The sequence below is a fragment of the Dipteris shenzhenensis genome, chromosome 7, assembly GCF_047967505.1.
Source record: "Dipteris shenzhenensis isolate YYH24624 ecotype China chromosome 7, Dip_SZ_1.0, whole genome shotgun sequence".
In the NCBI taxonomy this organism is placed as follows: Eukaryota; Viridiplantae; Streptophyta; class Polypodiopsida; order Gleicheniales; family Dipteridaceae; genus Dipteris; species Dipteris shenzhenensis.
In genome coordinates, this window is record NC_141602.1 from 9,449,670 (window position 1) to 9,462,619 (window position 12,950).

The following is a 12,950-nucleotide window of genomic DNA, read 5'->3' on the forward strand; positions in this document are numbered from 1 at the left end:
TGCAACACTGTATGTGCTACATTTTCTTCCAAAGTATTCTCTTGTTGTCCTTCTCCATAGTCTTGTTCTCTTGTTCTCTTCTTTTGCAACCAATAGTGTGGTTGTTCTCTTGCTCTCTTGTTTTCTTCTGGTTGTTCTCTTCTCTTCTTTCATAACCAATAATCTTTCTTCAGGTGTCCTTTCTTCCCACAATGCTAGCACTCTAGGTTCCCTTTGGATTTGGATCTGCTTCTTCTTAACTTGTCACAATGTCCTAGGCTCTTTCCTCTCTCCCTTTGTCTTCCCCTATTCTCAAGAGTCAAAGCATTACATGATGTTTCACCTGTTCTTTTTCATTCATATTTTCTTGCTAAGGAGAACACAAACAACGTCATCAAAATTTAAAGTGTTTAACCCAAAAATAGAGTTAATCACAACCATGCCCAAGCCATGCCAACTTTCAAGCAATGAGCACGAAACACGAGAGCTTGAATCTCATCATCAAAGCTTACTTCTACATACCTTGGCTTGTATTTGTATTGAACTGATTCAAATGATTAGCTATAGACCCACACGCTGACATCTTCATATTGAATAGATGCTTCATAAGAAATACCTTAAAGTTGATGGTTTTTCATACAATGTATCCAGCATGCTCATCAAATCCTTTGTCATTTTTTGTTTAAGAACATTGAAACCACTGATGCTACCAAACATAATCATCTTATTCCTAGCACCTTTCTGTCACAAACTTGCTAGTCTTTAGTTGACATATTCACAAGCTTCTTTTCTATCCACCCTAATGGCAAGAAAATGTCCTTCTAGTATAGATAATCCTCAATCTGTATCTTCCAATGCTTGTAGTTCTTGCCATTGAACTTCTCAAATTTGAACTTTCCTTCTCCCATCATTGCTCCCACCCAAACTAAGAACCTCCTTCCAAATGAGTCACTGAATGTTGCTCAAACAAACACTCTGATACCAGTTGTTAGGAGCAACGTGATAACGGAGCAACAATGCAAGAAACAAAATGTGTAAAATACACAATATAGAAAGTGCACAGAATGGGAGAGAAAGAGAGAAATCAACATACGTGGTTCACCTGTGTGGGCTAATCCACGGAAAAATAGCAAGTCCTGCACTTTTCTTATCTAGCAAGTGAGAAGATACAAGATACAAGTAGTATATCCATTGCTCTCCTACTATATGAGCCACACCCTTAACTTACTTTTTTGACCACACAACTCATGCACCAATTTTCTTGTATTTTTGGCTTCAAGGGACATTGCCCCCAAACCACCACTGCCAAAGCGGGCCTAATATGGTCCCCCCCTTAGTTACCCTCGATGACAGTCCTAAGGGGGGTGTTGCCCCCCCTACACCCCTTCTTCATAGAATGGGTATAAACATACCTGTGTCCAAAGCATGGTAAAAAAAAAAACTATAAAAAAAGATCAGGCTCCACATGCAGCACCTTCCTCCCATTTTTTTTTCATAAGATGCAAATTAAAATTAACCAGCATAATGATTTGTGAGGAAAAAAAGATAGCAGCAAGTAGCATTGAAAGTCTATCTACTGACTTTATTATGTCAAGCATGTGTATAATGTGCTCCTCGTACTGCTTGTGTCCCCTCCATAGCATATAGATATCCTTCCTTTTTTATAAATTCTCATGTTATTTTCCCAACACAATGTCACTACAGAGATGACCTCCTCACTTGGGCTTTTCTTACATTGAGTTGATGCCCAGAGGCTTCTCACATCGAGCTGCATCGCATCTACTTGATGGTCGATTGCTGGAATCACATCTAATTGGCAACATCTTTGATATTGTGTGGCCAATCCCTTCATTTTTGTTTCAATGGAAAATAGCATACCTAATGCCACCCTCTTTATAGCTAGCTACCTCTTTCACATTGCTGAGGCCATCTCTCAACTTAGAGAGTATGGTCTTTTGGGTGTGCAACTCTTGGAATGTTAGAAGAGTGGGCACTCAATGACTCCTCGGGTGTAGAGTAAGTTTCTAAGGACATGAGCCTTGTAGTCCCTCAATGACTTGATGCTGCTACCTCAAATACTCCCACTGGTTTTGAGACCACATCTCATGTTCTTTGTTCTAATGGAGTTTTGATGGAGTTCTGATGAGGTTTGATGGACTTTTGATGACTTTTGATGGAGTTCAGATGAGTTTTGATGGCATTCTAATGGAGAGTTCTGATGGACTTTTGATGGCAATACTCAAATGCATGCATCTATTGCCTTTGAGACTACTTGATAAATGAGGAGGCATTCTTCTTGGCATTGTCTCTTCCTTTGCATTCATTGCAAAACTATATTTAATTGCCATTTGGATACATCCATGGCCTTCAACCTCCTCCTCATATCTTTGATCGAGTCTATTAACTTTTCCATTTCGTAGCCTCTATCTAGTTCTCTTGCAAATGATGACAAAATGCATCGCACCATGTGGTACCTATTTTGAATGAAGAAAGCAAACCAAGGAATGATAAATGATTTATGTTAGATGAGCTAGCTTATAAAGATAAACAAGGATCGTGTAAAGCTTCATGACAAGAATCAAAACTTGTGCACATGCCTAAGGAGCATGAAGAGCATGGGAGAAATTTCCCTAAAAGGGACAGGTGTATGGACACGGGATTTTTTTCCTCGAAAAGAAGCAAAAAGACTAAAAGGGATAGGTCATAGATGCCAAGAGAATCAGATTATTAGAGCATAATAGAGAATGTTCTGTACAAATCAAGCCTACAAGTGATAGGACAAGATGCTTTTGTGCAATGTGTACTTCAATTGAGATTTACTAGTGCTAGAGATATGAAATTTTTAATGCAAAGTTGGAAGATGCCAAATTTTGGGGGGAAACGGTACTCGTGTTTTGCTACCTATGGCTATACATGTCACCAACTTGTGCCTCCTAAATAAGTGTAAGGAGGTCCGAACAATTGAAAAGCAAAAGGCAATATGGATCGCTAGTTGGGTTTGATGTTGTGGATTAAGAAATGGAACTACCTTTCACATGATTATGGGCCTCATTGTGAGGTAGAGACTAAAAAAGGAACCAATGCAAAATGATAAATAATGTTGGATTTATTCAAAGAGCATTGTACATGTATAAATTGAGTTTTTTCTAGTGCATCCATTTATGGGTGAATTAAGCAACAAATATCACCAAATATCAAAATTTTAAGACCATGATGAACTAGCTCCATAAGTGTGGAGTGCATTTCTAAAAAGTTTGGCTTTCCAACCAAAGTAGAAAATGTTATTGAGCATGCCCTCAAATCTATGTGCACAATTGCAACACAATTTTGGACACCAGCTAAACCATAGCAAAGGTTTTCAATTGGTTGCTACCTTTGGTTTATGGAAAGCTTAAATAAACACATATTTCATTAATTTCAGACTTGTCAATGTACAAATTTATTTTTATAGGCACTTTTGGACTAGTTTTTTGATTAAATTTAAGAAAAAACCCCAATGTAGATAAAAACATAAAAACAAGGAAATTTTTAGAGTTTTTTGAAGGAAATGAAATCAAAATTATAAAACTTAACGTGACACAATTAAGTTACACTAAAAGATAAGAAGCACTTGTAAATTCTCATAATATATATAATCATGTTAACAAGCACCTTCAAACAGTTATAATAAGCCTCCAAATTATTGTCACTAGAAGGCATTAACATTTTTCATTTCTATCCAAGATCCAACCCATTCTTGTGCTGAGACCATCTCATCATGATCAATGTAATTATAACTACATAAGAGAACTAAGGAATGATTAATTTTTCCCTCGATAGCAGTTTCTCGGTTTCATATGGCTTGCGCTTCATGGGTGGGAATCTCCCATAACGAGTGCTACGAGAAGTAACCTCACTTAGAAAGCCTACTAGTTCTCTCCTATATGAAATTAAATTATTTATTTGGATAGTAGACCTACTTATTTTCTCTCTCTCCTCCCTCTTTGGGAGCTTCTAAAGAGCAAACTCCTCTTTTTCATCCAGGGTTATTGGAGCTCATTGTCTCTTTCTTTGCTCTCAGTTCGCCTTGTTCTCGACAATCCAATCCTTATTATTGCTTATGGCAACCTCCACGGAGGAGATGACTTCGAAAAGATCCATGAAGCGTTGAGCTAACAGAAAATGGAATGAGGAACAAGAGAAAGTGAGGGAGTAAGGCGAGATGGAAGGAGTGCGAGAGTAAGGCTGTGACCTATACCAAATTTCACGACTCTCTAAACAACGAAATAATTCAAACATTTATTTGACCTTTTGGAAGGATGACCATCACTATAGCCTTACCACTAGGGCAGGCCAATTAAGAACACACATGAAAAGGAAGACTTGCAAGAATCAAAACTGCGCACAATCAATTCGAAGAACTGTCCATTAATATCCTGGACCAATCAAGAAATACCACGTAAACCTAAGCTCAAATAATCAAAAGAAACTATCATACCTTTGAGAAGAGAACAACCATCGTTATACCCATTTTCAAAAACCTCAAAGTATCATTTCAAATTGAGTCGTTGTCTCGAAAGGGCAAGCCTATAAAAAGGGGTTGTCCGAAGTGCTGGAAAAGCTTTCATGACAGGAGACTTCTTCTTCCCCATCGTCTTGCATTTCCATTTCCATCACCAGCCTCCAGCTCCATTTGGCAGGCATGGCAGCTCTTTGATATTCCTAGCCTTACTCAGAACTTAGCTATGGCCGCACCTTCCCGCTTCTCTCTCCTGCGGCTTCTCTTCCGCCAGCGATCGCAGCACGCCTCTCAGCCTTCTTTCGAGCCTTCTCAGCAGGTAAGCTTTTCGAAATGTCGACCAACACTCGGAAATAGAACTCCCAATTGAACCCTGCAAGCATGCGTTTGTGTGCATAACGTTATTAATTGGAAAAGTCGTCCTCAATGAACGAAGGACGCCTGCCAAATTCATTTCGCTTAGAAATATAGCATCGCTTTTAAGAGCCAACCGTTTACGAGAAACTTATCGCAATGCAATCTTACGAGGGAATAAGTTTATTTCGGCATGCTGCATGTTCAAGCGTGTATGCTTCGATGAACTCTTGGGAACTCTAACCTTCACACACACACACACACATTTTTAGTGAAAACTCTCTCTCTCTCACACACACACACACACACACACATATCTTGAGAACTCCAATCTTCGAGGTAAGACTTTTGTTTCAGGATGCTATGCTGCATGTGCAAGCGTGTATGCTTTCAATGAACTCTTGGGAAGTTCAACCTTCACACACACACACACACAACACATATCTATGTATGTATACACACATGTATATGTATGCATGTGTGTGTGTATCACTTATATAAAGTATGTGTGTATATATGTATGTAGTACATGTATATGTATACCTGCATCTCTCTTTCTCTCTCTCTATCTCTATATATATATATAGCGCGTGCATGCATACATACATTGTAGCGCAAGATAGACTAACTCTCTCTCTCTCTCTCTCTCTCTCTCTCTCTCTCTCTCTCTCTCTCTCGCTCTTGTGCTCACTACTAATTGAACTGTGAGAATGATGCACTCAATACACAATTGATGTTGTGGATGTGAGTGAGAGAATTAGAGGGAAATAATATAGGGGGCCTTAGAAGAGGAAATATATAATGGAATGTATGAATGTCCAAAGTGATGAATACAACTGTATGAAGGGATAAAACCCTCACTACAAAACTGTAATGGAAATGGAACCATGGAGATGAGGTGAATCCTCACTGTGATGATCCCTCTATGTCCAAGCTACATTGCTAGTCTATTGCTGAGAGTCTTGGCTGCTGAGCTGAGGCAATGAAGGCCCAAGTAGATGGATGAAAATGAGGGCCAAGGGGCTGCCTTTTATAGACCTCCTTGGGCCTGGAAAATGGCCAACTGCTCCATCTTGCTCTACTGACTGGCAAATCTACATACATATATACATATAGATGTGCGTATACATATATATACATGTACACACGTGCGTGTGCACACACTTTTTGGGTGGATATTACAAAAAATAGTCCCAAGAAAGGGACAACTAGCTACCAACATCAAATGATGTCACTATATGACAAGAAGGTAGGGTAATCTAGATCCCCGCGCGTGGGGCAATGCGATTGTTTACATGCGTGCATAGACTCCTATATAGACAAACATCCTCGACAAGTGGCAAGAGCAATGCAAAATGAGCTAAAATCTATAAGAACTTTTGCCGATGGGGAAGTTAGAAGCTCCAATGTGCTGCAATCTTTTCTGCCACCACCAAGGGGTGCGTCTCATAGACCAGATGCAATTGACATGAAGTGAAACCCAAGGGGAAGGCAGCAAAACCCTATACAAATTTGCTCGATACCAGCTAATGGTAATGCATGGCAGACACGATCATCCGGTTGAAGAATCCATGCTTTGAGATGGTCAAGAATCTCAAGACGAGGTACTGGCTGAAAATCATGGAGCATCTATGATAATAGGTACCATATAGGCCTATAATGCTGTCCCAAAGCATATTGTCTGACAGTTGCAAGAAAAGAGATGAGATGCCTTTGGAGGAAAGAAAATAAGAGCAGCGAGGTTCCTGAAGCACCAAAGGAGGTGCAGATGCCTTTAACTAGTGAAGACTCTCAGCATGCAAAGAGTTACCTGCTAGAGTGTCCCTGCCATTCCATTTAAGATGGGAGAATATGTGCTTCCAATCAGCAATCAAACAAGAAACTAAAGGGCATCCCTTTACTTTGCCTTCAATGTGACCTAAAAGAAAGTTTCATTGAGTGGGCTGCCAATGAACAAAAGCTGGAGAAAACAAGTGCATAATCAAATGTCGCATCATAAACATCCGTCGCTGATCACCTTGCATGAATTGCAGAGCACACGCGCGCACACATATGTATAGATGTATGTATACATGTGTGTGTGTGTGTGTGTACTACTTATTACTCATAGACTCAGGGAAGAAAAAGGGAGAACACATGGCAGCTTGGAGGTGAAGAGCATGCCATGTGTCAATAGATTGAGTGTTCTTGCATGAATTGGAAACAACTGAATTCGGTTGCTTCGGATCCCTTCGAGCTCTTTCACATCTCACGACCTCTCACGTCCTCACCATCCCTAGATAGGAATCGTATCGCAGGATCTACAGTAAGGAAAATTACCCCGAGTTCGTTGGCTTGGAAGGCGAAGCATATTCATATGTTATTGCAGATAAGCTGTTATTGTTTCTCTTTGGGGAGCTCTCAAAGTTCCTGAAGTGTTCATGAGTGCTAGGCAATGGAGCATAGTACCTTCGAGGACGTCCCATCTATGTCGATGAAGAATTATGCAAATATCTTTGTGAAGCACGATAAGGATTGACACATTCAATTCTTGGATAAGGTATCTTCTCTGGAGGCAGGTTGGAAGGCTTATACAAGCTCTAGCAAAGTGTTAAACACCTTCTGGAAATCAGTGTTCATGTTCCCATCCATTGCCTTTGTGAATCTATATGGCTCGACCAGAGTCTCCTCTCCCAAGGTGTAGATTCAGGGTTTGGAGCTGAAAGTGCACACGTGATTCTTCCAAGGTTCGCCGCTACGATCTACTGTCAGCAATCCTAAGGCAATACACACTTCCATCGAAGTACACACTATCAGATTGCTGCTCAGTTGGCTGCCACTCTCCTTCAGAGCATTCGCCATCCGTTTTCATTGAAGTTTTGCAAGCATGCCTCGAGTATCCTCCTCGTTTTGCACAAGCTCTTTGACGATCATATGGGGAAATTTTTTATCCGTGAATGTATTGGCTTTTTCCCAAATCGGAACAGTTTGTTGGTAAAGGTTGCATTTTTGGTATTTGCATGGTGCGTGTTGGCTATAAACAAGCGGGCTCCATATCTGCAAAGAGGCAAAATCCAAGGGATGAGGATTTGGGCTGCTGAACGATGATTAGATGATGGTGGGCGAATGCAATGACAATGCATGGTGTTGAGCTTACTTGCAGATGTGCGTTTCGATGAAAGGTTGGCGGGAGAGAGTCACAAGAATTCGAGGGTGTTCCAAGCAGAGGCCAACCAATGGATCCATGACAAGTGTGGTTAGATGAGTAGTCAAAACAACATGGTGCACAACGAATCCACAATACCCACGCCATGAATGGACTCATTCTAGAAATGATCCCTCTCTTTTCCTCTCTCTCTTCCTTTCTCTAATGATAGCTTATGTAGTACGCGTTCATGGTACCCTCTATATAAAACAGATTGTGTGTGTGGAGAGAGATAGATAAGCAGAGAGAAGAGAGGCTGATAAAGGGAGAGATGTATTTTTACGGTGTTGAAGGTTGTGTGTGTGGCTATGTTTTTTGGGGGATGTGTGTGTGTGTGTGTGTGTGTGAGAGAGAGAGAGAGAGAGAGAGAGAGAGAGAGAGAGAAAAGAAAGATATATTAACGTCCATGGGAGACCTCGCCGGCCTATGGGACAAAGTGCATAGAAAAGCGAACTCATACAAGCCTCAATGGGCTGAAGCAAAGGGTACGCTAGGACCCTTGCTGAGTACTAATCTATGCTAACGGGATCATAATCATAATCATATCATATCAATCAATCTATCCAGGTGCTGGGACGAAGCCGAAGCTTGGTACAATGATGGCTCTCTGGTGGGCTGCAAAAATATCTCATATCTACGTCTGTTGAGCTGTCTCACACTGCGGCGGGGGGCGCAGTCTCCTCACTCTCTGGACTCTCTAGGCTATGTCTAGAGTGATCCCTCATCTCTGTCGGTCTCCTCTGAGGAAAGCTGTGATAGGTCGGACCTCAATAGAGTGTACTTTGGGGTTCTTTGTTGCACATGTGGCCTCTGTGCCCCTCTCTCAGTAGTACTGTGTTGGCTGCTCATCCAGACTGCTCTCATATCGGCTAGCTCCTCTACCTCCACTCCACTATGTTCGGGGGCTGACTCAAATGTATAGAAGTTTGTGACGTGCCGTTGTGTCCAATCACTCTCTATGTCTTGTAGTGGTCTGACCAACCCCTGCTGCTCTCTGATCTGTCGTAGAAGCGCCTCCTTGTGTGGCCGCATCTCCACGAGATAGAGTCCGATACAGACTTGGTCATGGAAATGGATCAGTTGTGATAGAGGACCGAAGCCATTCCCCTCTAGGTAGAGATAGTGGTAGCATCCTCGAATCTCGTAGTAGGCTAGGCAAACACAAAGATGCTCCTCTGTCTCAACTGCCCCTAGCGTGCAGATCCGCTGCTCTCTAGGTATACCCGCTGCTCTCCCTGGCTCAATCCTCAGCTAATGGGATGAAATCTGCATCTAACCAATGGCAATCGTCAGTGCATGAGATACTCCTCTATCCTCGAAATAATGGGGTCTGATAACGAATCCCTCCTCTGATACTCTCAGGAAGTGGTCGCGCTAGAATTGGGTCTTGGTGGGGAGTTCCTGGTCCTCCCCCCAAGTCCGAGATGTGTGAAGCTGGAGGAGGTCTAATCGTATAATACGGTTGATCTCATCTCGCAGGATCAGCTCAGGAGGTGCATCCATACTGTACTGAAAGGGGGGAAGCCTATCCATCTGGATACCGTGCCTGGCAAGCCATGTAGATATGTGTGCATATCATGTGTCTTGCCCCGCTCTCTGCGAGTCGTTTGGATGACTCTAGGGTCAATCTCAGAAGTCTCCAATGGGGTAAGTCCCACACCCTGTGGATGAAAGTCACTATCTGAAAGATGGCATCAACTTGGAGAGGTGTCATGGTGAACTCTACCTGTACTATCTCATGTGGAACTAAGGGCTTACATCGGATCATTCTGGATCCCATCGTCACCTGTAGCTGCTCGAAGCTCCTCCAATCTGTCCCTGGAAGATCACACCCCTAGAAAGGTGCTGCATACATGACAGTCGGCCGCACTAGTGTGTCGAAAAGCCAGCCCTTCGATGGTGGATCTTGGAAGTGCGCCTGGAAACACTGCCTCTCTATTCTAGCCTGGAAACACTGCACAGAGAGAGAAGGAGAAGAAGAAGAAGAATGTATTACCGTCCTCTGGGGGCCGAAATACCGACCCATGGGACCCATAAAAGTCACGATACAAGTGTCTCCTTCCTTTTATGGAAGGGGGGGAGAACAATTATTTTGGAATACATTGAGTAATACAACATTCACGATATTTAAGAACCTTGGCAATATAGTTACCCAGAGTGGCTATATGGTTATGTGAGAGCAAGCTTGCTAGGGTGTCGTGTTCCTCTGTAATATTGTTAAAGTCCCTCCTTATGCAGGCATACCGTGTGCATGTAAGGAGGACATGTGCTTCTGTCTCTACTTGTTCTTGGTCACACAGCTTGCAAAATCTTTGTTCCCTTGAGACATCTCCCCAAGCACCTTTCTCTATCTCCAGAGTGTGTGGATGAGTGCAATGCTTCTCCTTGCATTTGCAGGTATGGGCATAGTTTGTATTTTTGTGCATTTTCTTCCTCCTTGGAGTAGGTGTCCCAATAAATGGAATTGACATGCGTACAATAGTACTCATACTTAGCCCTTTTTTCAGCTGATTGCCATTTTTGCTGCAATATTCCCAACAAAGCTTTATGAAATGCCTTCTCATCCATTTCCCCGGATGACATCTCCAGGTAGGATGTTACTCTCCATCTTTGGAACCATCTCTGAATGTCTTGCCACCAACCAGATGATAGCGTCTTGCTTTTGTTTGTCTTTTGAGGCCTTTTACTTGCTTCCCATGCTTTCATTGGTAATCTCTGCGACCCCATGGACTTGACCTTCTTTATGTATTTGAAAACCCTTCGTAGTGCTCTCAGTTCAAGGGGCCTTGTACCAGTCTCAATAAGCATGATTGAGTATGGTGTAGTAATTTTAACTCCCAGATGCCGTCTTAGAAATGATTTCTGTATTTTTTTAATATCATTCCATTTTGATGCTGAGATGGTACCTCCCCATACTTCTACTGCATATAGGACTGTTTGCACCACATAAGCATCAAATAAAATCCGTGTGATGCTCCATCTCTTAGTGTCACTATTTCTGCAATCATTTTCAAAATGATAATATTTTCCCCACCCGACATCAATCCTTCTGTGGACACAATCATTCCATCTATGATTTGCTAGCACATCTATTCCCAGGTATTTGAATGTGTTTACTCTCTCGATTTCCTGCTCATTGTACATAATACTTGGGGTGTTTGCAGGCTGCTTTGTTTTTACTATCATCATTTTAGTTTTGGTGACATTTACCATGAGGCCGCTCTGTGCACAAAACTTGTGTAGAATGTGCATCATCCGCTGCATATTTTCTGCTGTGTATGAGAAAAAGACAACATCATCTGCATATAACAACAGTAGTACGGTGCATGCACAGATTTGGGGGCTCTCTAGTTGCTGCTCTTGCATCATTTCTTTGACCAACTCCTCCAATCTGTTAATACATAGTCCAAATAATGTCGGTGACAGAGGGCAACCCTGTTTAACCCCCATATTACTATGGAATGTAGTTGACAATCCGTTTCTACCTTTGAGTTGGCAAGTTACTCTCTCATATAATCTGAAGACTGCTATTTTCAAGTGATTTGGCACTCTTAAGTAGCCCATTCTTTCCCACAAATTGTTTCTAGGCACTGTGTCAAATGCCTTCTTAAAATCTATGAAGCAGCAATAGAGAGGCTTTCCTTGTAGCTGGCTCTCTTCCATTAGAACCTGTAATGTGACCAAGTGATCCACAGTGCTATGGTTTCTTCGAAAACCAGCTTGTCCAATGGCCCTCTTTCCATTCAGTTCTGCCCATAGACTAAGTTCTGTCTCAACGATTGTGCTAAAGAGCTTGGCCATGGTGGATCCCACCATAATGGTTCTATAGTTGGAAAGCTGGTTACGATCCCCACCTTTATATATTGGTTTCACCCAATTTTCTTGCCACTCTGGGGGGAAACCATTAGCAATTGCATCATTAAGCAAAGAAACTAGGCAAATTGGTGTGTAGTCACCTGCCCATTTTAGTAGCTCAGCCTTTATATGCAATGTGTCATCTGCTTTTCCATTGGCCATTTTCTTCAGGCCCTCATTCACATCGTCCACAGAGAAAATGTGGGCCATTGTAGTGGGCTATGTCTGTGGACATAGGTAAGGCATGTGGGTGGGTGTAGAGTTGCTTGGCATATTGGAGCATTTCTCCATCTGTGAAATCTCCCATGATTTCTTTTGATCTCCCTTTAGTTTGCCTCCACGTTCCTCTCGGGTTCTTAGCAAACTCAATGGCATCTTTCCACTCTTTGTCTAGCTGATATTTCCTCTTTTTTCTCCGAGTGAGCGAATGGAAGTGTTTTTCAGCCTCTTTACGTTGCATGTCATTTGGCATCTGTTTAATTTTCAGCCTGGCTTTTATGCATTCATCATCAAACCATTTGTTTTGTGGTAAGCCCTTCGTGCATACTCTCTTGATCTTTTTTTGACCCATGACTGTATGTGCAGCTCAGAGTAAAGTCTCTTTCATCTCGCTCCAGTTCAGCCTGCAAACCTCCTTAATAAGAGCATCGGTAGTGTCCGCATACTTCTCCCTCTTGTCTATGTCCATACGAAAAGACCAATTCTTTGCTGCATGGACTGGAGTTTCTGCCAAATGGAGTATGTGCATTTTGAGATAAAGGGGAGTATGATCTGATTCTGGATACTTTGGGCCAATTATATAATCATGTACCAATTTTACTGCATCAAGTGAAATTAAAGCATAGTCTACCACACTTGATCCTCCACTAGCTGGAAAGCATGTGGGAACTCTTGTATGTGGAAAGAGGTCTGATCCATTCAGCACAATCATATGAAGCCCATTCACTAGGCTTGTCAATGCCTCTCCATGTGCATTTACTTCCTTGTCCTCCGAGTGTCTGTGCCACTTGGGGTCTATCTCAATTTCTTTGTCTTTGTCATATTCATGCCCTGTAAGTGACTGAAACTGGGTGTCCCCAA

General features: G+C 42.0%; 1 protein-coding gene across 3 annotated transcripts in view; it reads left to right on the forward strand.

Annotated features, from left to right (window-relative positions):
• The first annotated feature begins 4,512 nt into the window (after window positions 1-4,512).
• The window catches only part of LOC147899915 (DNA repair protein recA homolog 3, mitochondrial-like), a 72,094-nt gene continuing 63,656 nt past the window's right edge, over window positions 4,513-12,950 (forward strand). For 2 of the 3 annotated variants that reach the window (XM_087376854.1, XM_087376855.1), the window contains exon 1: window positions 4,513-4,796. In XM_087376854.1, the coding sequence (XP_087232980.1) occupies window positions 4,704-4,796 (93 nt within the window). In that variant the 5' untranslated portion in view covers window positions 4,513-4,703. The remainder of the gene's footprint in view (window positions 4,797-12,950) is intronic. The other variant, XM_087376856.1, reaches the window with a different exon arrangement.